Here is a 25502-nt window from a genome sequence, read left to right on the forward strand (position 1 = left end):
ACATTATGAAAAAATCATTTTTTTAAGAAATGTTGAAACTTTGAAAAAAGAAACGGATATTTAGGCTAACGGGCGTCGATTAGGGACTCTCGTTTAGCAGTTATGCTTGATCAGGGTGGACATGTGTGGCTTATTTCTCCTCATGACCTAACTTGTATTCCCTTAAACATCATCGGTGGTCAATAAAATGTTGGCAAATCTCAAAAAAGAAAACAGCCATGGGATTCTGTCTAAAAAAACCAGCCGTGGGATGAGAAATCAATGCCATCCGCGAGGGAAAAGGTAGAGGCTGTCTTCGCGGCATAGAATCTGCGCCACGCATGGAAGCGATCCAGAATGACCCACACAAAGGATAACCTTTAACTCCCCGCCGAACAAAATAATAACCCTTAACTAGTGATTTCCCTGAAACGATCACCGAAAAAAGAACGCAAAAAAGGAGATTCTATGCATGTCTCTCCGAGAGCCCTTTTTGAAAAGCACTAACCGGCACGTGTAAATGTAATCCATTTTATCATATACTCCCTCCGTAAACTAATATAAGAGTGTTTAGATTACTACTTTAGTGATCTCAACGCTTTTATATTAGTTTACAGAGGGAGTACTGTTTAGACTTGAGGGAAAAAAAGAGGAAAGAGAATCCTGTGTAATAGCTGAATGTGAGTCTCTCCTGAACCTAACTCCTATGGCTTAGCATATTGTCCAACGACTGTAGTTAAAGATTAAGCTCATGAACTGCTTCTAGAGTTCTCGTCTAGTATCCAGGTTAAGCTGAGCCCGTTCTCATAAACTCCATTCGTCACCAATCCAGACTCACACTGTCAGCGAGACACCAGGCGGATGAAGGACGAAAAGACTCTTAAGTTTCCTCTAGCAGGTGGTTGCTTAGCCCCAAAGGCTCGGTGAGTAGAGTTCATCAACCATTCCTCTTGGGAACTCTTGCCTACAGCTTCACGCCTTCACTTAACAGAAATGGTTGACAACGTGCTACCGCCCCCCTGTTCACCTTTCCTGGCCACAAGTGGTCCGGGTTAGGCAAGAGAACCTTTAGGTTAGGCACTTCGTACCAAATATTTGTACATGTTCAAGTTCCAACAGAAGCACAGAGCGGCCTCGCCTTATGCTTCACCAATGATCCAGGTACAGAGAACAAGATCCAACAATTAATGGTCCCTGTTATTTAACAATGGTTGGCCATTGAAGAAAAGGAAGACCAAATATATTCCACCATTGCACAAAACTTCAATAGGCCACCAGAAATTACCGGTGAACCAGCAATATATTATGGCGAATCCTTTTCGCCTCAAGTTAGATATGCATCAAGAACAGGATATATAGTGTACCTTTTTTTTTAGATTCACACCTCAGAAGTCAAGGATCCTGAGATTCTACAGCTCCAGTCACAGCATGACTGATTGCATGAAAGGGACCTTCAGTCGAAGGAAAACAGTCAACAACAATAAAAGGGCATAATGCAAACAGCGGCCAAATAAATAAAATAAAAATCTCAGCATACGGAGCACACAATGAGAACATGCAAAGATATAAAACTGTAAGTGCGACAGAAATAAGAAAATGAATTCACTGCACATCTACCAGTCGTGCTCAAGGGACCAATGCTAGAAAGGGACGAACCCTCATAAGTTTACAATAATATAAGCAGAAAGATGGGCATCAACAATTTGACAGTAACAAGATGTGAAGCTTCCCGTATACTGTTCGCTATGCCATCCCTCTCATGCTTCATTTGGCAGTTTTCCTTGTATAGGTTATATCTTGATCAACCATACTTCTGCCAATTGTGCATTACCTTACCAGAAAGACCTGGTTGCCTATATTCATGACCTTCATACAAACTTTTCTTCCTACTGACCACCCAACACGTGTCAGCTTGCATCCTAATCCACATGTTAGCTTCTTCTCATTGTATACGCAATGCTTTCACCAATCCAGAGATTGCAAAAATTCCTGACAGATTGTTAATTGCTGAACAAGATATATTACTCATACAATGATGCAATCAGATTAACATTAGCCATGGATAAAGCTCAGGAAAATAAAAGCATAATTATTGGTCACTTGGGATTATGATTGCTACTCTAGTAGTAGAATACAGGTGCATGTGCCCAGAGGCCAAGTACTTTTCCATGTACATGGATAACACAAGACAAATTTCGTCCAGAAGCGTAAACTAATATCATGCTTTCTACTCCCTCCATTCCTAAATATTTGTCTTTTTATAGATTTCAAATGAACTACCACATACGGATGTATATAGACATATTTTAGAGTGTAGATTCACTCATTTTGCTCCATATGTAGTAACTTGTTGAAATCTCTAGAAAGACAAATAGTCCCTCCGTTCCTAAATATTTGTCTTTCTAGATATTTCAAATGGGACTACCACATACGGATGTATATATACATATTTTAGAGTGTAGATTCGCTCATTTTGCTCCGTATGTAGTCGCTTATTGAAATCTCTAGAAAGACAAATATTTAGGAACGGAGGGAGTATTTAGGAACGGAGGGAGTAGTCAAATACTACCTCTGTAACTTAATATAAGATGTTTTTAACACTATGACAGTGTCAAAAAACGCCTAATATTAAGTTACGGAGGGAGTATTAACTTGGCCATACGCTTGCATGGTCCTTTCAGACATAGTCACTACTCAATTCAACACTCACAGGAAAGACCACTGGAAAATGGTACACTGGCCCCTAGATTTGTACAAAGTTCAGGCAACATATATAATAGTTCGAGCTAAAAGGAACAAAAAGTGGTGTACTCGATAATCTGCATTAGAGTGTATATACATGAGAAGCGCCCACAAAAAGAAAACCGCATAAAAATGGACATTGCTTGAGCAAGAAACTTGTGAGAACTGACACCAATGATGATGCTTCAGGAAAGTTGGAGAAAGTCTATTCAACCAGACCAGGCTTTCAGGAATAACTTTATGTGGAGAGAGCCTGCAGTGATTCCATTGTAAAGAAACTCTTGAACCACCACACCTACTGCATCCTTCTCCTTGCTTCTTAGCTTGGCTTACCATCTTCTCTAAAACAACCATGCTCTGCCCCCCAATATAAGTACTCACCTGCTGGCCACACAAGATGCTAGAAGCCAGGTAGACACTGAAACAGGAGTTTGAGCAGAGTAATAGGGCCACCTCTCTTCTGTGTGCAGTATCAAGCGAAATGGACAACAGCATGCCTGTAGTCAGTAAGATGTATTGCACAAGCACTCCAGCGGCGCTGATGATCAGGAGAAGACCCATGGTAGTGAATGGCGGTGGTTTTGTTGTTACTGACTTTAGTCATAATGTTGTTTTCATCGTGGATGGTTGTGGTATACTTGGATCTAAGGGAGAGCTCATGGTGAAAGACAGTGATGGACAACAGATACTATTCATTTCTAGAAAGGTAATACATCATAAGTTGCTGAATAGTAACTCGTAGATAGGCTTATTTTCTCTATTACCAGTTGTTTGAAGTGCTTCACCTGAATTAAAAGCTAATCGATTAGGAGTGGAACTATTTGCTCCATGCATTTATTGTGATACCTATGTACTTATTTATGTTATTCTACCGTGCCCAGTCTAGCTCTTTTTTTTGTGAGGGGGGGGGGGGGGGGGGGGGTGTGAACATTGAACAAACAAAAATAAACAAGGGCACAAGTAACTTCAACGCAGTTCTCTTGAGACAGTGAAAACTTAACTGTCGACAGCCAAGAAGATAAACACAAACGATCTCTCGCTCATGTCCGTATACCCTGTATTTCTTTGAATATCACCAGAATGAAACTCTCTATGTGCTCCATTACAGGGAGGAATTGTACAGGTTCTAAGCACGCGGAACAAATGGAATGGGTACTCAATGGATTACCAAGGGAAAAACAAGTTGGTCTTTAGCCTAACTGATCCCAAATCATGCATAGCAAAAGGTGCACCGGTTAGAATTCACATTGAACCAAAGAGGCACTGCAATAATTGGGATTTCGAGGTCTGTGGATCTTTTGCAGATAGGAACTGCACAATAATTGATTGCACTGGAAAAATAGTGGCGCAGGTATGCCATCCATACCTTGATAATTCTTCTGCAAGCAATACATTCTACATATGTAATTGCAGTGAATTGTATTCTTTTGTAGAGTTCCTTTGTGTCATCACTAAATTACAAAGCATGTGCATATATTTGCTTCAATATGGCCAAATTAGTTGTGAACTACAGATTCCCCATGAGTCATAATTAACAGAATTACTCCATGACAACACGGGAAAGGATAAGCAAAGGCTATCCTAAAGTGAGATGTTGGTAAAGGGATGGTGTTTATTTCCAGTGGTTTTGCTTGATTGATATTGTTGAGATCGAGAGGGAGAGCAGTCCCTTCAGACAGCTCGAGCTCTCTTGTCTGGTTGCCCATGCGAGTTCTGTGTGTGTGTGGCGGACAGAAACTTGAGGACTGAATGCCCCCTTCTAGGTCAGCACGCTCACATGGGCTTGGGCCCTAAGTGACAAAGCTTGATGGGCTTGGGCCCATACCAGTTCAGGCCCTGTTTGGTTCGGCTGTGGATTTTTAAAAGCAGCTGTGAAAAATCTGCTGTGGAAAACCAGCTGTGGAAAATCTGATGTGAAAAAGATGTAGGTCATTTGGCAAACCAGCTGATACAGCTTTTTTAGATTTTGGCCCGCAGCGGAATCAGATTTTGGAAAGCACGTCCTGGGCTGCTTCCGCTTTTGGTTCAGATTTTGGCAGCGGATTTCTGGAATCGGATTCTGCTGGGTTCGCCCTTTGGTTCAGATTCTGATGCGCGGCAGCGGAATCCGTCGATAAAAGCTGAACCAAACAGGGCCTCAACAGTTATTATAAATGTCTATGCAAGTGTGTCTAGTAAAGTTTAGAAGAATTTCCATGCATGCCACAAGAACATACATATCTTTTGCAGATAGATACTGCACGATAATTGATTGTACCAGCAAAATAGTAGTGCAGGTATGCCACACATACCTTCATAATCCCCTGCAAGAAAAAGTTTCTACATGTGCTTTTTCAGCAAGTTATATTTATTTTGTAAGATACATTTGTATCAACTCCGCCTATGTCTTCTAGGCATAGCCGGTCCCAAGCCCGGGTAAAGGAGGAGGGTTGTGATAGGCTTGGCGAGCCAACGTAAAAACTAGCCAGTCCCATAGGTATGAAACCCATTTGAGCGAGAGTAGTACTAGGATGGGTGACCTCCTGGGAAGTCCTCGTGAAAGGGTTTCATATCTAAGGGTTGTGATAGGCTTGGCGAGCCAACGTAAAAACTAGCCAGTCTTTTGGGTATGAAACCCATTTGGGCGAGAGTAGTACTAGGATGGGTGACCTCCTGGGAAGTCCTCGTGAAAGGGTTTCATATCTAGCCTACCCCAACTTGTTTGGGATAAAAGGCTTCGTAAGTAAAAGTATACATTTGTGTTATCACAAAGTTACTAGATGCACGTCCTACTGAAACACAAGCTTGATCTAGAGCCAAGGTTGCTTAGATAAATCCACAGTTCATCCTCTACCTCATGGACTGCCAGACACGCGGATTACCACATAACACACATGTGTGTGTGGGTGCGACACATCAACGCTTGATCCATCCAAGGACGGAACTCATTTGTAGAGTTCTACTGTGTTATCACAAAATTATTGAGTACATGCATATCATTCTGTCATGGATTATAATTAACAAGAATTATTCCATGACATCAGGGAAGAACAAATATGCTATCTAAAGTGAGATGTTAGTTACTTAGTAAAGGAATGGTGTTTGATTATTTCCAGTTATTTTGTTTGATTGTTGTTCTACATGTCTGTGCAAGTGTGTCTGGTAAAGTGTATAAGAATTTCAGTGCATGCCACAAGCATATGTGCATTACAAAAAAGATAGAGATCTAACAAATATATTCTTCAAACTGTAGATGGGGAAGAAAGAGCTGATAGAAAGTAATGACTTCTACCACGTGACAGTGCAGTCAGGATGTGACCAGGCTTTTATCATTGGGGTGATGGCAGTTCTTGACAACATCCATGGAGAATCCACCAGATGTTAATAAAATGAATGGGTGAATATGCTCACTTACAGCCACCTACTTTAGTCTTGAAGTAGAGGTCAAACGAATGTATGTCCACTGGCAAGTGACAACATCCCACTGTATCAGGCTATCAGCTACACTGCATATTAGATTTAGCCAGTTTTAGAAGTTGGCAAGTGATTAATTGATGATGTAGTAGTGCCAAGAGTTTATTATATGAGCTTAACATGTGTGCTGCTCAATTATTTCTTTGACAAACAGTGGTTCACACAACAAAGCAAAAGGAGCACACAAAAACACAGGCGCACATAACATTCCTGAGACAGCTTTATGAATCTATATTGACTACTCTATGTATTGAAATAACAGGTCACTGAATAACGAAGTATTTACCCATTGAACTTCGCTCAATGGAGCATATTATGCTTAATTAGCAGGCTATCATGATCTTAACACTGACGTCCTACGAAACAAGGTGTTTCGCAAAGTTCTAGCAGATAAACACAATGTTTTCATTAAAATAGGTAAACCCGCGTTAGCTTTTCTGGTACTCAGTTTATAAGACTTCTAAGCCAGACTGCTACGCGCCTCAACATGCCATACATTATGTCGCAAAAACTAGAAAGTTGCTAGTACTAAGTAACAAATATGTTTAAGAAACAACATAACAAGCATCACGGCAGAAGGTGTAACTTACTCAAAAAACAAAGAAGGTGTAACTGTTAAAACTGTATGCTCAGACTTGTTATTCTGTAGGCATGGTTGTAGGAAAAATGCGCACAATGTGCATGACAGTTGAAATGATCAACTTCCCTTTCCTAAAATATTTTCTATACTGGAGTGAACAATGAACAAGGCACAATACAAGTTAAGTACCTCTGCTAGAGGGTAAATTACTTCCATCGTGTTCTTCAACTGCTGATTCCCCCTCATTTAGGTAACAGCTCCTCCAAAACGAAGAAGGTTCTTGACAGGCAGGTCCAAGTGACTGGATGATCTTATCATCTACCCAGGGAGTCGACAAATCATACATGAGGTGTTGAGGAGTGTGTCAAGGGTCCATTGAGCAAGTGATGTAGCACTACTGCAGCTGATCAGCAGGCCCCTTGAAATTTACAGCTCCACCATTTGCTTCCCTTTATGGAATTCATCGAATCACTTCAACGTATACACGGAGCACCAAGCTGCTTGTCCTTTTCTTTCTTAGCATGAAACTTTGGATTAGTCTCTCAATAGTTCCATACCCTTGGTGTAACCAAGATGTCATTGGTTACATTTGAGTTCCTTTTGACTGAATGTTCTGCAAAACCACTAATGTAAAAATAAAATGTCAGTATAATGCCTTCCAATATTCAATCGTGTTTCAATGGAATACAAGTGCAGTACAGTTCACATGACTAGACATGTATATAAAAATCAGGAATTTCGCAAGTCAGCTCTCTAATGTCTATAGAATAAGATTAGCGTGTGGGCAGTAAAATATTGCTCACATTTTCTACGGACTCGAACAGACTATTAATCACAATCACCACCACTGATTAACGCTGCTATATATCTATGCTGAACTAAAATGTGAAGTAAACATTAAACAGGCCACTCAACCTATTAAATCAAACACATTTTGGAGAGTTAACGTGATACTTATGAAGTTATACAATTTTGTATGGAAGTAGTTCAAATGTGCAAAATGTAGTAGTTAGTATAGTTGATGCAAGAGGCCTTTGATTCAAAACAACGACTCACCAGAGCTTGTTCTTCTTATTTGGACAAGCGCCAGATGCCCCGTAATTCGCACCGAAAACAGTCAAGATGCTGTTCCTTACATTCTCCATTGTATCATTCAGCTATACAGCTACTGAAATGTCTACGCTTTGGGTAACAGGAGAAGGATCTTTCCAACTCGATGAAGCACCCCCTGCTGCAATACGCATTATGTGATCCACCTCACCAGGCATCCCAGACTTTAAAAGGCAGCTAATAAAAGAATTGACTACTATACTGTCAGGGGAACACCCAGTCTCTACCATTTTATGGAAAAATGTGATGGCTTCTGCTATCCTACCCTTCATGCAGTGCCCAATTATCAAAATAGTATATGTATACTTGTCGGGACGACATCCTTTCTCTTCCATCTCCATTAGAATCATGTTTGCTTCGTCCACCTTTCCACCCTTGCACAGTACATCAATCACAGGGTTATATATAAACACTTGTGGTGCAATGTCTGTTCTCATGTTCATTTTTTTCAAAAAATGAAGCGCTTCCCCTGATCTGTTCTGCTTACAAAATGTGTGTATTATGATACAGAACGTGTGTGCATTTGGTTGAATATGGTACTGAGACATCTCAGCCCAAATCTTCATTGCATCATCAAGCTGTCCGCACCGACAATATCCATCAATCAATGAACTAAATGTCACAACATCAGGAAGGCAGCGACGAAGTATCATTTGCTGATACACTGCCACCGCAGACCCCATATTCCCAGCCTTGCCATATCCATTGATTAGCACATTGTATGTGACCAAATTGGGTGATGTCCCACACGCAACCATGTCATCGTATACTGCCATTGCATCCTCCATCCTGCCAGTCTTACAGTAACCTGAGATTACTGAGGTGTATGTCACTACATTGGGCATGCAAACACCATCTCTCTGAAGCCTCCTCAACACCTCACGACCCTTACTCACCTCCTTTGCCCTGCATAGCCCATTCACAAGAATATTATGTGTGACAGTATCTGGCGAGCAACCAAACTCATCCATCCTTTCGACCAACTCGAGCGCCTTTTGAACATCCCCCACCTTGCAAACCCCCTTGATGACGACATTAAAGCTCCAGACGTCCGGGGAATACACTCTCCCCTGGATCCACCCCTCAAACAATGCCACAGCGTCCTGCACCCGGCCACGGCCAATGAACAAGCCCATGAGCTTGTTATATGCATACGCTTCAATGGAACAACCAAATTGGGATGCCTTTGAGAGCAATGCTGCAGCAGCATCAAGAAGGCCTGCAGTGGCGCAGGAACCGGACAGGAACGAGAGAAAACGAGCATTGGGAAAGTAACCAGACTGGTCCGTCATTTGGTCGAACAGTTGGAGGGCATCAGTGTGGCGGCCGGACTGGCACATCAACGAGATGACGTAGCGGTAGGAATGAGCGGACGGGGGGATGGCGAGCTGGGAGTGGGCGGAATGCAGCGCAGAGAAGAGGTGGAGCGTCGAGGAGGCGCACGGCGCGTGGCGGAGCGCGGCGGCGGCGGCGGCCTGGGAGGGTGCGAGGCGGCGGAATGCCGGGAGGTAGTGTGGCAGGAGTAAGGCGGCAGTCGCGAGCGCCTTGGCGATCCAAAGCTCAGCGTCGTGCAGGGGCGGGTCCTGCGGCGGCGGGCGGTCGATGGGGTTGTAGGAGTGGAGGAGGCGGAGGAGGGGGTGGCGAGGGGGGATCCGGAGCTGGAGGAGGCTGTGTATGAGGAGCTGGGGAGGCATCGGAGAAGGCGGCGGCGGATGGTCGCTTGAGAGGAGGAGACGGCGCGGCGGCGGTCATGGAATCACGGCGATGGGGGGAGGCGGCGTAGGCCGCATGGTGGTGCGTGTGGGAGGGAGAAGAGGGTTTGGCCCGGTTGGGGCTTTTCTGTAAATCTGTACTGTGCGCAGCGGTCCAACAATATCTCGTATGAATATGATTTTGATTTGAAGCACAGATCCACTTGTTTCGCTTGAATTCGAGTCTGTGTTACTTAAATGGTTTTGAAGAACTTATGAAACAGCAGATTATTTGGAATGTGTTGTTGTTGTTTTTGCGAGACAACTTTCAATATATTCATCCACTGTTAAGGTAATACAGAAAACACGAGAAGTAAAATTTACATCCAGATCCATAGACCGCCTACCGACGACTAGAAGCACTGGAGCGAACTGAAGGCGCACCGCCGTCAAAACAACACAAGAAGTAAAATTTACATTTAGATTCATAGACCACCTAGCGACAACTACAAATACTGGAGCGAACCGAAGGCGCACCACCGTCATCCCCCCCCCCCCCCCCCCCCCGAAGTCAAGCAAAAATTATTGTAGTAGACAGTCGAAAGGTCAACCCCACAGGACCAATGCACCAGAACAGCAACTGTCGCCCATGAAGAGAAGTGTAGATCGGAAGGATCCAATCTACAGACACACGAACGTAGATGAATGAAGACTGGGTCCACCGAAGACAAACGCCGACCGAATCCCTCGAGATCTGCCGGATACACACCTCCACATGCTCTTCGACGACGCTTGAAGCATCACTGGGACGGAGGCTAGGCAAGAAGAATCTTATTCCATATGCAAGAAATCATCGTCGCCTCATCTTCTTGAGCATGGCACAAACCCTAACAAAAAGTCAGAAAAGGACCTAAAAACGAAGCCCTCTCACCGGCAAGGGCCGGGATCCACCACGCCTCCATGGTCCAAAGACCATAGGAGATGAGGCGGATCACCGGCATCGAGGAGCAGGAAACCCTAGATGCGAGTTCGCACGAGGGTGTGTTGTTCCTGTACAAATTGTTTGCTAATGACGTGAACATGGATTCCAACGAACTTTCAAAAAGAAAATGGATAAAACTCATTAATATTAATACGATCAAAATCAAACCAAATTTGAAGGAAATATGCCCTAGAGGCAATAATAAAGTTATTATTTATTTCCTTATATCATGATAAATGTTTATTATTCATGCTAGAATTGTATTAACCGGAAACATAATACTTGTGTGAATACATAGACAAACAGAGTGTCACTAGTATGCCTCTACTTGACTAGCTCGTTGATCAAAGATGGTTAAATTTCCTAGCCATTGACATGAGTTGTCATTTGATTAACGTGATCGCATCATTAGGAGAATGATGTGATTGACTTGACCCATTCCGTTAGCTTAGCACACGATCGTTTAGTATTATGCTATTGCTTTCTTCATGACTTATACATGTTCCTATGACTATGAGATTATGCAACTCCCGTTTACCGGAGGAACACTTTGTGTGCTACCAAACGTCACAACGTAACTGGGTGATTATGAAGGTGCTCTACAGGTGTCTCCGAAGGTACTTGTTGGGTTGGCGTATTTCAAGATTAGGATTTGTCACTCCGATTGTCGGAGAGGTATCTCTGGGCCCACTCGGTAATGCACATCACTTAAGCCTTGCAAGCATTGCAACTAATGAGTTAGTTGCTGTAACGCCCACGATGCGGCTATATATCCCACGTGTCGAGGCACGACTTAGAGGCATAACCGCATAGTGGTTTTGTCGCAAGAAGGGTCATCTTCACACAATCCCATGTAATGAACAAGAATGGGATAAAGAGTTGGCTTACAATCGCCACTTCACACAATACATAAATATCATTCATACATCATCCAAAATACAATCATATAGACCGACTACGGTCAAAATCCAGATGAAAATAAGACAACCCCAAATGCTAGATCCCCGATCATCCCAACTGGGCTCCACTACTGATCATCAGGAAAAGACACATAGTAACGACCACGTTCCTCGTCGAACTCCCACTTGAGATCGACGCCGTCATCTGCACTGGCATCGTCGGCACCTGCAACTGTTTTGGAAGTATCTGTGAGTCACGGGGACTCAGCAATCTCACACCCGCGAGATCAAGACTATTTAAGCTTGTAGGACAAAGAGGTGCAAAGAGGTGGAGCTGCAGCGGCAAAAGCATATATGGTGGCTAGCTTGCGCAAATGAGAGCGAGAAGAGAAGCAACGGAACGGACGTCATCTAGCAATGACCAAGAAGAGGTCCTGAACACCTACTTACGTCATGCATAAGACAGACCGTGTTCACTTCCCGGACTCCGCCGAGAAGAGACCATCACGGCTACATACGCACTTGGTGTATTTTAATTGGGTCAAGTGACAAGTTATCTACAACCGGACATTAACAAATTCCCATCTGCCTCATAACCGCGGGCACGGCTTTCGAAAGATAATACCCTGCAAGGGTGTCCCAACTTAGCCCATCATAAGCTCTCACGGTCAACGAAGGATAAACCTTCTCCCGGAAAGACCCGACCAGTCTCGGAATCCCGGTTTACAAGACATCTCGACAATGGTAAAACAAGACCAGCAAAGCCACCCGAATGTGCCGACAAATCCCGATAGGAGCTGCACATATCTCGTTCTCAGGGCACACCGGATGAGACATCCTACGAGTAAAATCAGACCTCGAGTTTCCAGGAGGGGGCCCCGCAGTCTGCTCAGTTCGGACCAACACTCGAAGGAGCACTGGCCCGGGGGGGTTAAAATAAGATGACCCTCGGGCTCGCGAAAACCCGGGGGAAAAGGCTTAGGTAGCAAATAGTAAAACCAAGGTTGGGCCTTGCTGGAGGAGTTTTATTCAAGGCGAACTGTCAAGGGGGTCCCATAAATCACCCGACCGCGTAAGGAACGCAAACTCAAGGAATATAATCCCGGTATAACAGTAACTAGGGCGGCAAGAGTGGAACAAAACACCAGGCATAAGGCCGAGCCTTCCACCCTTTACCAAAATATTATAGATGCATTAATTAAATAAGAGATATTGTGATATCCCAACATCTCCATGTTCCGATATGGAACAAACTTCAACTTCACCTGCAACTAGCAACGCTATAAGAGGGGCTGAGCAAAAGCGGTAACATAGCCAAACAACGGTTTGCTAGGAAAGGATGGTTAGGGGCTGACATGGCTAAAATGGGAGACATGATATAGCAAGTGATAGGTAGCGGAGCATGGCAATAGAGCGAACAACTAGCATAGCAAAGATAGAAGTGATTTCGAGGGGTGGTCATCTTGCCTGCAAGGTTCTCAGAGTTGTCGAAAGTTTGATCCTCGTAAGCGTACTCGACAGGTTCCTCGTTCACGAACTCGTCTCCCGGCTCTACCCAAGACAAGAACACAAGCAAACGGAACCACAATCAATCACGAGGAATGCGCGAGCAACATGATGCAGAACATGTATGATATGCAAGATATGATATGCGATGCGTATGCGTGCTCCGGAAGGAAAATGATGAACATGGCAGTAACTTGGCAAACCAAGCATGCCACTGGAAAGATGAGATGATTTTGGTCGAAATCGATATAAAGATCACCGGAATCGGATGCACGGTTTGCAAATGGCAAGCGAAACAAGAATGACACTAATCTGCGATAAATAGCAAGATAGCACTTAAAATACAACAAGTAACAATGCTACAGCACCCCAACATAGCAACAAAGCATATGGCAGTAAACTACAGGAGATGCTTGACAAAAGATGAACACTGAGCTACGGCTAGTTCACAACATATCAAGCTCAAACAAGCATGGCAAAAGTGCAAAAGATTACAGGCTCACAGACTTAGTGAAAAACTGGACATGGCAGAAATCAGCATCAGGTAGCAATGTTCAGAGCACGAAATCAACATGCTACAGGAACTTAACATAGCAAAACAAGGCATGGCAGTGTTCTACTAAATGCACATGACAAAAGTCCATTACTGACCATAAGCCAAAAAGGACCAGAAGATATGATGGCAAGCATGTAAACATAACAAGTTTCGTTATCAGGTTTCAGACTTAGCAGAAAACAGAGCATGGCAGAAATATTAATATGTAGGCCTCTTTGTGAGCTTGATGCACTCACTACAGAGCAATGCATGACAAACCAAGCATACCTACAGCAAGATGGCATGTTTATGAAGCTATCCATAGCAAGAACAATTACATAGCATGTATGGATCAACTACAATAAGCTTGGCAAAAATGCATATCATGTTAAGAATCTGCCAGAAATATTTTATAGCAAAAGTAGAGCAAGATTGAGTCATGCTATGGCACTCTAAAATTGCAAACAATTGCAGGAATGGATCAATTACAACTATAGCTACAAAACATCTTTACTGAACATCTCCAAAATATGCATGGATCTCTCTGTAACATCAAGTTTACATGGCAACAAAGTTACAGCAGACGAGGACTTAGAGAAATCACCAAGTCCCTGAAATCAGAAATATTACGGGGCCTAATTTGCATGCTTGTGCTAGTCACCACAGAGATCAAAAAAATACATGGACTACACCACTGGAAAGATGGCATGGCATACTTCAAAACACATGTAGAGCTCATGCTCAAAAGATGCACAGAATAAATGATACAAAAATGACAAATCTCCAAGTTCTGATAAGAACCAGAGATTAACAGCAACTAGCCCTCTTCCAACGAAGATTTGGGCATCAATATGACCTCTAAAGAAAATGGTGCAATTGAACAAAATGAAGAGCATCACGAGACGAACAATTTGACATATTACACGCGCGAATCGGAGCTACATGCAAGAAGTTATCGCATCGGGAACAGGAGCATATGCTGAGAAAAATTAGGACTTAGAAAAAAACGGGCTCGGGGAAAAAGTCAACTCACGCCGAGCGAGATCCAGATCGGGGAGCTCCTCGACGGGGCTAGGGACTCCGGTGGGTGGCTCACCGGCGGGAGGAGAGGAGAGGCCGGCGGGCTCGGGCGGAGGGAGGAGGCGGCGACGGAGGAGACGCCGGCGGGGGCGGCGGTCGCCGGAGGCGCAGCGGCGGCGATGGCCGAGCGGCGGCAGTGACCGCGGCGGAGCCGGCCGGCGGTGGCGGCGCAGCTCCGGCGGAGGCGGCGGTGGCGGGCGCGCGCGGGCGCGGAGGAGGCGGCGGCGGGCTCGGGCGGGCCCGCTGCGGGCTTCGCGGGCCGGCGGCGGGGCGGTTGGACGTTGTCCGGCACGGACGGACGCGTCCGGCGGCGCGGTGGGAAAAACTCTAGAGTTCGTCTGCGAATCCGTTTTTCGGGATGTCCACATATAAATAGGTAGAGGGAGCTAGGAGACTCCAAATGAGGTGCGGTTTTCGCCCACACGATCGTGATCGAACGACCTAGAGCATGGAAGAGAGTTTGGTGGGTTTTGGGCTGATTTTGGATGGGGTTTTTGCTGGACACTCAAATGGACTTTGCGGATGCCCGGTTAACCGTTGGAGTACCAAACGACCTCCGAATGGAACGAAACTTGACCGGTAGTCTCCGGGTGGTATATTAAGACCACTTGACAAGCCTCGGTCCATTCCAAAAAAGTTTGACACACGCACACGAAAGACAACAAGAGGGGTGCACCGGAGGAGATAGGAGCGCCGGATTGGAAAACGGACAACGGGGAAAATGCTCGGATGCATGAGACGAACACGTATGCGAATGCAATGCACATGATGACATGATATGAAAATGCATGACATGACAAAATACAAAACGAAAGACAAAACCCGACAACGGAGGGAAAAACATATCACATAGCCGGAAATGGCAAGAGTCGGAGTTACAAATATGGCAAGTTACATGCGGGGTGTTACAGTTGCGGAATGATGTATTACAGAACGAGTAAAGAGACTTGCCGGTAACGAGATTGAACTAGGTATTGAGATACCGACGATCGAATCTCGGGCAAGTAACATACCGATGACAAAGGGAACAACATATGTTGTTATGTCGTCTGACCGATAAAGATCTTCGTAGAATATGTGGGAGCCAATATGAGCATCCAGGTTCCGCTATTGGTTATTGACCGGAGACGTGTCTCGGTCATGTCTACATAGTTCTCGAACCCGTAGGGTCTGCACACTTAAAGTTTCGATGACAGTTATATTATGAGTTTATATGTTTGATGTACCGAAGGTTGTCGGAGTCCCGGATGTGATCACGGACATGACGAGGAGTCTCGAAATGGTCGAGACATGAAGATTGATATATTGGACGACTATATTCGGACACCGGAATGGTTCCGGGGGTTATCGGATATATACCGGAGTACCGGGGGGTTACCGGAACCCCCCCGGGGGATTAATGGGCCTACATGGGCCTTAGTGGAGAAGAGAAGGGGCGGCCAGGGCAGGTCGCACGCCCCCTCCCTCTCTAGTCCGAATTGGACAAGGAGGGGGGGCGGCGCCCCCCTTTCCTTCTTCTCCTCCTCCTCTTTCCCCCCTTCTCCTAATCCAACAAGGAAGGGAGGGAGTCCTACTCCCGGTGGGAGTAGGACTCCTCCTGGCGCGCCCCTCTCCTGGCCGGCCGCCTCTCCCCCCCTTGCTCCTTTATATACGGGGGCAGGGGGCACCCTAAAGACACAACAATTGCTCATTGATCTTTTAGCCGTGTGCGGTGTCCCCCTCCACCATAGTCCACCTCGATAATATCGTAGCGATGCTTAGGCGAAGCCCTGCGTCGGTAGAACATCATCATCGTCACCACGCCGTCGTGCTAACGAAACTCTCCCTCAACACTCAGCTGGATCGGAGTTCGAGGGACGTCATCGGGCTGAACGTGTGCTGAACTCGGAGGTGCCGTGCGTTCGGTACTTGATCGGTCGGATCGTGAAGACGTACGACTACATCAACCGTGTTGTGCTAACGCTTCCGCTTTCGGTCTACGAGGGTACGTGGACACACTCTCCCCTCTCGTTGCTATGCATCACCATGATCTTGCGTGTGCGTAGGAAATTTTTTGAAATTACTACGTTACCCAAACAGTGGCATCCGAGCCTGGTTTTATGCGTAGATGTCATATGCACGAGTAGAACACAAGTGAGTTGTGGGCGATATAAGTCATACTGCTTACCAGCATGTCATACTTTGGTTCGGCAGTATTGTTGGATGAAGCGGCCCGGACTGACATTACGCGTACGCTTAGCGAGACTGGTTCTACCGACGTGCTTTGCACACAGGTGGCTGGCGGGTGTCAGTTTCTCCAACTTTAGTTGAACCGAGTGTGGCTACGCCCGGTCCTTGCGAAGGTTAAAACAACACCAACTTGACAAACTATCGTTGTGGTTTTGATGCGTAGGTAAGAACGGTTCTTGCTAAGCCCGTAACAGCCACGTAAAATTTGCAACAACAAAGTAGAGGACATCTAACTTGTTTTTTGCAGGGCATGTTGTGATGTGATATGGTCAAGGCATGATGCTAAATTTTATTGTATGAGATGATCATGTTTTGTAACCGAGTTATCGGCAACTGGCAGGAGCCATATGGTTGTCGCTTTATTGTATGCAATGCAATCGCCCTATAATGCTTTACTTTATCACTAAGCGGTAGCGATAGTCGTAGAAGCATAAGATTGGCGAGACGACAACGATGCTACGATGGAGATCAAGGTGTCGCGCCGGTGACGATGGTGGTCATGACGGTGCTTCGGAGATGGAGATCACAAGCACAAGATGATGATGGCCATATCATATCACTTATATTGATTGCATGTGATGTTTATCTTTTATGCATCTTATCTTGCTTTGATTGACGGTAGCATTATAAGATGACCTCTCACTAAATTATCAAAGTATAAGTGTTCTCCCTGAGTATGCACCGTTGCGAAAGTTCTTCATGCTGAGACACCACATGATGATCGGGTGTGATAGGCTCTACGTTCAAATACAACGGGTGCAAAACAGTTGCACACGCGGAATACTCAGGTTAAACTTGACGAGCCTAGCATATAACAGATACGGCCTCGGAACACGGAGACCGAAAGGTCGAGCGTGAATCATATAGTAGATATGATCAACATAGTGATGTTCACCATTGAAACTACTCCATCTCACGTGATGATCGGACATGGTTTAGTTGATTTGGATCACGTGATCACTTAGAGGATTGGAGGGATGTCTATCTAAGTGGGAGTTCTTAAGTAATATGATTAATTGAACTTAAATTTATCATGAACTTAGTACCTGAAAGTATTTTGCTTGTCTATGTTGATTGTAGATAGATGGCCCGTGCTGTTGTTCCGTTGAATTTTAATGCGTTCCTTGAGAAAGCAAAGTTGAAATATGATGATAGCAATTACATGGACTGGGTCCGTAACTTGAGGATGATCCTCATTGCTGCACAGAAGAATTACGTCCTGGAAGCACCGCTGGGTGCCAGACCTGTTGCAGGAGCAACACCAGATGTTATGAACGTCTGACAGAGCAAAGCTGATGACTACTCGATAGTTTAGTGTGACATGCTTTACGGCTTAGAACCGGGTCTTCAACGATGTTTTGAACGTCATGGAGCATATGAGATGTTCCAGGAGTTGAAGTTAATATTTCAAGCAAATGCCCGGATTGAGAGATATGAAGTCTACAATAAGTTCTACAGCTGTAAGATGGAGGAGAATAGTTCTGTCAGTGAGCATATACTCAAAATGTCTGGGTATAACAATCACTTGATTCAACTGGGAGTTAATCTTCTGGATGATAGCATCATTGACAGAATTCTTCAATCACTGCCACCAAGCTACAAGAGCTTCGTGATGAACTATAACATGCAAGGGATGGATAGGACGATTCCCGAGCTCTTCGCAATGCTAAAGGCTGCAGAGGTAGAAATCAAGAAGGAGCATCAAGTGTTGATGGTCGATAAGACCACCAGTTTCAAGAAAAAGGGCAAAGGGAAGAAGAAGGGGAACTTCAAGAAGAACAGCAAGCAAGTTGCTGCTCAAGAGAAGAAACCCAAGTCTGGACCTAAGCCTGAGACTGAGTGCTTCTACTGCAAGAAGACTGGTCACTAGAAGCGGAACTGCCCCAAGTATTTGGCGGATAAGAAGGATGGCAAGGTGAACAAAGGTATATGTGATATACATGTTATTGATGTGTACCTTACTAATGCTCGCAGTAGCACCTGGGGTATTTGATAGTGGTTCTGTTGCTAATATTTGCAACTCGAAACAGGGACTACGGATTAAGCGAAGATTGGCTAAGGACGAGGTGACGATGCGCGTGGGAAATGGTTCCAAAGTCGATGTGATCGCGGTCGGCACGCTACCTCTACATCTACCTTCGGGATTAGTTTTAGACCTGAAAAATTGTTATTTGGTGCCAGCGTTGAGCATGAACATTATATCTGGATCTTGTTTGATGCGAGACGTTTATTCATTTAAATCAGAGAATAATGGTTGTTCTATTTATATGAGTAATATCTTTTATGGTCATGCACCCTTGAAGAGTGGTCTATTTTTGTTGAATCTCGATAGTAGTGATACACATATTCATAATATTGAAGCCAAAAGATGCAGAGTTGATAATGATAGTGCAACTTATTTGTGGACTGCCGTTTAGGTCATATCGGTGTAAAGCGCATGAAGAAACTCCATACTGATGGACTTTTGGAACCACTTGATTATGAATCACTTGGTACTTGCGAACCGTGCCTCATGGGCAACATGACTAAAACGCCGTTCTCCGGTACTATGGAGCGAGCAACAGATTTATTGGAAATCATACATACAGATGTATGTGGTCCGATGAATATTGAGGCTCGTGGCGGATATCGTTATTTTTCCACCTTCACAGATGATTTGAGCAGATATGGGTATATCTACTTGATGAAACATAAGTCTGAAACATTTGAAAAGTTCAAAGAATTTCAGAGTGAAGTTGAAAATCATCGTAACAAGAAAATAAAGTTTCTACGATCTGATCGTGGAGGAGAATATTTGAGTTACGAGTTTGGTCTTCATTTGAAATAATGCGGAATAGTTTCGCAGCGCACGCCACCCGGAACACCACAGCGTAATGGCGTGTCCGAACGTCGTAATCGTACTTTACTTGATATGCTGCAATCTATGATGTCTCTTACTGATTTACCGCTATTGTTTTGGGGTTATGCTTTAGAGATGGCTGCATTCACGTTAAATAGGACACCATCGAAATCCGTTGAGACGACGCCTTATGAACTGTGGTTTGGCAAGAAACCAAAGTTGACGTTTCTTAAAGTTTGGGGCTGCAATGCTTATGTGAAAAAGCTTCAACCTGATAAGCTCGAACCCAAATCGGAGAAATGTGTCTTCATAGGATACCCAAAGGAGACTGTTGGGTACACCTTCTATCACAAATCCGAAGGCAAGACTTTTGTTGCTAAATTTGGAATATTTCTAGAGAATGAGTTTCTCTCGAAAGAAGTGAATGGGAGGAAAGTAGAACTTGATGAGGTAACTGTACCTGCTCCCTTATTGGAAAGTAGTTCATCACAGAAACCGGTTCTTGTGGCACCTACACCAATTAGTGAGGACGTTAATGATGATGATCATGAAACTTCAGATCAAGTTGTTACTGAACCTCATAGGTCAACCAGAGTAAGATCCGCACCAGAGTGGTACGGTAATCCTGTTCTGGAAGTTATGTTACTAGACCATGACGAACCTACGAACTATGAAGAAGCGATGGTGAGCCCAGATTCCGCAAAATGGCTTGAGTCCATGAAATCTGAGATGGGATCCATGTATGAGAACAAAGTGTGGACTTTGGTTGACTTGCCCGATGATCGGCAAGCCATTGAGAATAAATGGATCTTCAAGAAGAAGACTGACGCTGACGGTAATGTTACTGTCTATAAAGCTCGACTTGTTGCAAAAGGTTTTCGACAAGTTCAAGGGGTTGGCTACGATGAGACCTTCTCACCCGTAGCGATGCTTAAGTCTGTCTAAATCATTTTAGCAATTGCCGCATTTTATGATTATGAAATTTGGCAAATGGATGTAGAAACTGCATTCCTGAATGGATTTCTGGAAGAAGAGTTGTATATGATGCAACCTGAAGGTTTTATCAATCCAAAGGATGCTAACAAAGTGTGCAAGCTCCAGCGATCCATTTATGGACTGGTGCAAGCATCTCGGAGTTGGAATAAACGTTTTGATAGTGTGATCAAAGCATATGGTTTTATACAGACTTTTGGAGAAGCCTGTATTTACAAGAAAGTGAGTGGGAGCTCTGTAGCATTTCTAATATTATATGTGGATGACATATTGCTGATTGGAAATGATATAGAATTTCTGAATAGCGTAAAACGATACTTGAATAAAAGTTTTTCAATGAAAGACCTCGGTGAAGCTGCTTATATATTAGGCATCAAGATCTATAGAGATAGATCAAGACGCTTAATTGGACTTCACAAAGCACATACCTTGATAAAGTTTTGAACAAGTTCAAAATGGATCAAGCAAAGAAAGGGTTCTTGCCTGTGTTACAAGGTGTGAAGTTGAGTAAGACTCAATGCCCGACCACTGCAGAAGATAGAGAGAAGATGAAATATGTTCCCTATGCTTCAGCCATAGGCTCTATCATGTATGCAATGCTGTGTACCAGACCTGATGTGTGCCTTGCTATAAGTTTAGCAGGGAGGTACCAAAGTAATCCAGGAGTGGATCACTGGACAGCGGTCAAGAACATCCTGAAATACCTGAAAAGAACTAAGGATATGTTTCTCGTTTATGGAGGTGACAAAGAGCTCATCGTAAATGGTTACGTTGATGCAAGCTTTGACACTGATCCGGACGATTCTAAATCGCAAACCGGATACATGTTTACATTGAACGGTGGAGCTGTCAGTTGGTGCAGTTCTAAACAAAGCGTCGTGGCGAGATCTACGTGTGAAGCGGAGTACATAGCTGCTTCGGAAGCAGCAAATGAAGGAGTCTGGATGAAGGAGTTCATATCCGATCTAGGTGTCATACCTAGTGCATCGGGTCCAATGAAAATCTTTTGTGACAATACTGGTGCAATTGCCTTGGCGAAGGAATCCAGATTTCACAAGAGAACCAAGCACATCAAAAGACGCTTCAATTCCATCCGGGATCTAGTCCAGGTCGGAGACATAAAAATTTGCAAGATACATACGGATCTGAATGTTGCAGACCCGTTGACTAAGCCTCTTCCACGAGCAAAACATGATCAGCACCAAGGCTCCATGGGTGTTAGAATCATTACTGTGTAATCTAGATTATTGACTCTAGTGCAAGTGGGAGACTGAAGGAAATATGCCCTAGAGGCAATAATAAAGTTATTATTTATTTCCTTATATCATGATAAATGTTTATTATTCATGCTAGAATTGTATTAACCGGAAATATAATACTTGTGTGAATACATAGACAAACAGAGTGTCACTAGTATGCCTCTACTTGACTAGCTCGTTGATCAAAGATGGTTAAGTTTCCTAGCCATTGACACGAGTTGTCATTTGATTAATGGGATCACATCATTAGGAGAATGATCTGCTTGACTTGACCCATTCCGTTAGCTTAGCACACGATCGTTTAGTATTCCGCTATTGCTTTCTTCATGACTTATACATGTTCCTATGACTATGAGATTATGCAACTCCCGTTTACCGGAGGAACACTTTGTGTGCTACCAAACGTCACAACGTAACTGGGTGATTATAAAGGTGCTCTACAGGTGTCTCCGAAGGTACTTGTTGGGTTGGCGTATTTCAAGATTAGGATTTGTCACTCCGATTGTCGGAGAGGTATCTCTGGGCCCACTCGGTAATGCACATCACTTAAGCCTTGCAAGCATTGCAACTAATGAGTTAGTTGCGGAATGATGTATTATAGAACGAGTAAAGAGACTTGTCGGTAACGAGATTGAACTAGGTATTGAGATACCGACGATCGAATCTCGGGCAAGTAACATACCGATGACAAAGGGAACAACGTATGTTGTTATGCCGTCTGACCGATAAAGATCTTCGTAGAATATGTGAGAGCCAATATGAGCATCCAGGTTCCGCTATTGGTTATTGACCGGAGACGTGTCTCGGTCATGTCTACATAGTTCTCGAACCCGTAGGGTCCGCACGCTTAAAGTTTCGATGACAGTTATATTATGACTTTATATGTTTTGATGTACCGAAGGTTGTTCAGAGTCCCGGATGTGATCACGGACATGACGAGGAATCTCGAAATGGTCGAGACATGAAGATTGATAATTGGACGACTATATTCGGACACCGGAATGGTTCCGGGGGTTATCGGATATATACCGGAGTACCGGGGGGTTACCGGAACCCCCGAGGGGGATTAATGGGCCTACATGGGCCTTAGTGGAGAAGAGGAGGGGCGGCCAGGGCAGGTCGCGCGCCCCCTCCCCCTCTAGTCCGAATTGGACAAGGAGGGGGGGCGGCGCCCCCCTTTCCTTCTTCTCCTCCTCTTTCCCCCCTTCTCCTAATCCAACAAGGAGGGAGGGAGTCCTACTCCCGGTGGGAGTAGGACTCCTCCTGGCGCGCCCCTCTCCTGGCTGGCCGCCTGTCCCCCCTTGCTCCTTTATATACGGGGGCAGGGGGACACCCCAAAGACACAACAATTGATCATTAATCTTTTAGCCGTGTGCGGTGCCCCGTCCACCATAGTCCACCTCGATAATATCGTAGCGGTGCTTAGGCGAAGCTCTGCGTCGGTAGAACATCATCATCGTCACCACGCCGTCGTGCTGACGAAACTCTCCCTCAACACTCGGCTGGATCGGAGTTCGAGGGACGTCATCGGGCTGAACGTGTGCTGAACTCGGAGGTGTCGTGCGTTCGGTACTTGATCGGTCGGATCGTGAAGACGTACGACTACATCAACCGCGTTGTGCTAATGCTTCCGCTTTCGGTCTACAAGGGTACGTGGACACACTCTCCCCTCTCGTTGCTATGCATCACCATGATCTTGCGTGTGCGTAGGATTTTTTTTTGAAATTACTACGTTACCCAAACAGAATTCACATATTGAATACCAATACAAACTATTATATCATCTCGATAAACTTGCGACACTATGATTTGCACATAAAGATGGCAATGAAGCAGGGTTTGCATAGGTATACAAATAATGAACCATGCACGTTTCGAGAAAGATCTGTGTTAACCGTACATGAAGATACACATATCACAAAATTGTGTCCATATCCAGTTAGGCTTCTCGAACTGGCTCTAGACGTCCAGGCTGACCGGCACCCCTCATATCCAGCCCAAATTTTAGGTGGATATAAGGAGGCCCGGACGCGCTCGGGGGAGGTATGGACGCGTTCGTCGCGTTGGATTCGACATGAAGGACCCATCACAAATTGCACCAATTCCTCCCGCTCCGACCTTGTTGAGAGCTATTTGCCTCTTCTCCCTCTCCCACCCAGTCCCTCGACTAGCCGCGCCGCCAACCTAGCTCTGCCGCCGTCTCGACCCCTCAACACCGCCACCACTGCCACCAACCTCCTCTCGTCCTTCTCGCCGCTCCGGACACCGCCGCGTTACATCACACTATTCTTGGACTACAACTTGCCCTCTATGTGTTTGACAATTGTCCTACCAAAATGTTTTATTCCTTTCTCGAAAAATTATGGATTCTGATGATTTGTCGAATGAGGAGTATGGAAGGACGGAGCTTGATGAGTTAATGCAAAAGGAATTGTTTGATGCGTATGAGTCAGACGAAGATATTGAGATGTTGATGATCATGAGCATCCAGGAGGAAATGTACATGGAGGTGGAGCACATTCTGAACTTCAAAGGTTCGATCAAAGGGTGAAGAATTTTGAGCTGGGACAGGGCCGCTAGAGTGCGGCTCCTCTACAAGGACTAGTTCCACCCCTTACGAACATTCCCTGATACATGGCTTCGTCAATGCTTCCGTATGTGCAACCCCTTGTTATTGCGTGTTGTGGAGGGAGTGGAGGCACATGATTCCTACTGCAAGCTCATCAGGGATTGATGAAGACAACTCTTGTTTTCTGCTAAGCAGAAGTGCACGACTTCTATGATGATGCTTGCACTAGGTCCCGCCGCTGATGCCGTTGGTGAGATGGTCCAGGCAGGGGAGAGCACATGCTTGAAGACCGTTTTTAGATTTGCACGCATCATGGTGCAGGTGTTTGGAGCAGAGTATGTGAGAGAACCACATGACATAGAAAAGTTAATGGCTATTGGAGCGTCAAGAGGCTTTCCAGGTATGATCGGTTCTATCGCATGCATTGACTCAAAGTTTTGCGTGGGATGCACCAAGGTCACACCAAAGAGGCCACCATCATACTCAAAGCAGTGATATCAAAAAGACTTGTGGATTTGGCATGCTATCGTTGACATGCTTGATTCTCACAATGACATCACTATCCTCCAACGATCTTCCGTGTTCAGGAGACTTTGCAAATGGGGGAAGTGCCGCCGTACAGCTACACTGTCAACGGGCGCTGACTATGATATGGGTACTCCCTTGCAAACAATATTTATACTCAACAGGCGTTGTTTGTGAAGACCATATCTGATCCCCATGCCAACAAATAGAGCCACTTTTGCAGGGATGCAAAAACGAGATAGGAAGGATGCGGGGAGGGCATTCAGAGTGCTCCAAACTCATTAAGGAATTGTTCATCGAGCTGCAATGACGTGGGAATCCGAGACTTTGTGGCAATTGATGACATGTTGTGTCATTTTGCACAATATGATTGTCGAGGACAAGGATGAAGGGGCTATCCGAACCCATGATTTTGATAAACCCAGAGAACAAGTCCACATCTTGTATCCAGATGCAGATCAGATTATTAATTTTCTGCAGATACATCAAAATCTCCGAGATGAACAGGTACACGTGCAGCTACTAATGATT

The 25502-nt window shown here is 44.7% G+C and overlaps 2 protein-coding genes across 4 annotated transcripts; one reads left to right on the forward strand and one right to left on the reverse strand.

Annotated features, from left to right (window-relative positions):
* Positions 1 to 623: 623 nt before the first annotated feature.
* LOC123053421 (pentatricopeptide repeat-containing protein At2g06000) lies at positions 624 to 9708 on the reverse strand. 3 transcript variants are annotated; one of them, XM_044476901.1, is made up of 3 exons: positions 7811 to 9708; positions 6944 to 7378; positions 624 to 1430 (listed from the first exon to the last, which is right to left on the reverse strand). In XM_044476901.1, exon 1 carries the CDS (start codon positions 9556 to 9558, stop codon positions 7912 to 7914), a length of 1647 nt encoding a protein of 548 aa, XP_044332836.1. In that variant the 5' UTR covers positions 9559 to 9708; the 3' UTR covers positions 624 to 1430; positions 6944 to 7378; positions 7811 to 7911. The 3 variants fall into 3 exon arrangements, with proteins under 3 accessions (XP_044332836.1, XP_044332835.1, XP_044332834.1); XM_044476900.1 differs by lacking the exon at positions 624 to 1430 and adding an exon at positions 6019 to 6206; XM_044476899.1 differs by lacking the exon at positions 624 to 1430 and having other exon boundaries at positions 6507 to 7378.
* LOC123053422 (protein LURP-one-related 6) lies at positions 3127 to 6191 on the forward strand. Its single transcript, XM_044476902.1, has 3 exons — positions 3127 to 3427; positions 3830 to 4072; positions 5954 to 6191. Exons 1-3 carry the CDS (start codon positions 3203 to 3205, stop codon positions 6083 to 6085), a joined length of 600 nt encoding a protein of 199 aa, XP_044332837.1. The 5' UTR covers positions 3127 to 3202; the 3' UTR covers positions 6086 to 6191.
* Positions 9709 to 25502: the final 15794 nt, after the last annotated feature.

The sequence above is a fragment of the Triticum aestivum genome, chromosome 2D (genome assembly GCF_018294505.1).
Source record: "Triticum aestivum cultivar Chinese Spring chromosome 2D, IWGSC CS RefSeq v2.1, whole genome shotgun sequence".
Lineage (NCBI taxonomy): Eukaryota > Viridiplantae > Streptophyta > Magnoliopsida > Poales > Poaceae > Triticum > Triticum aestivum.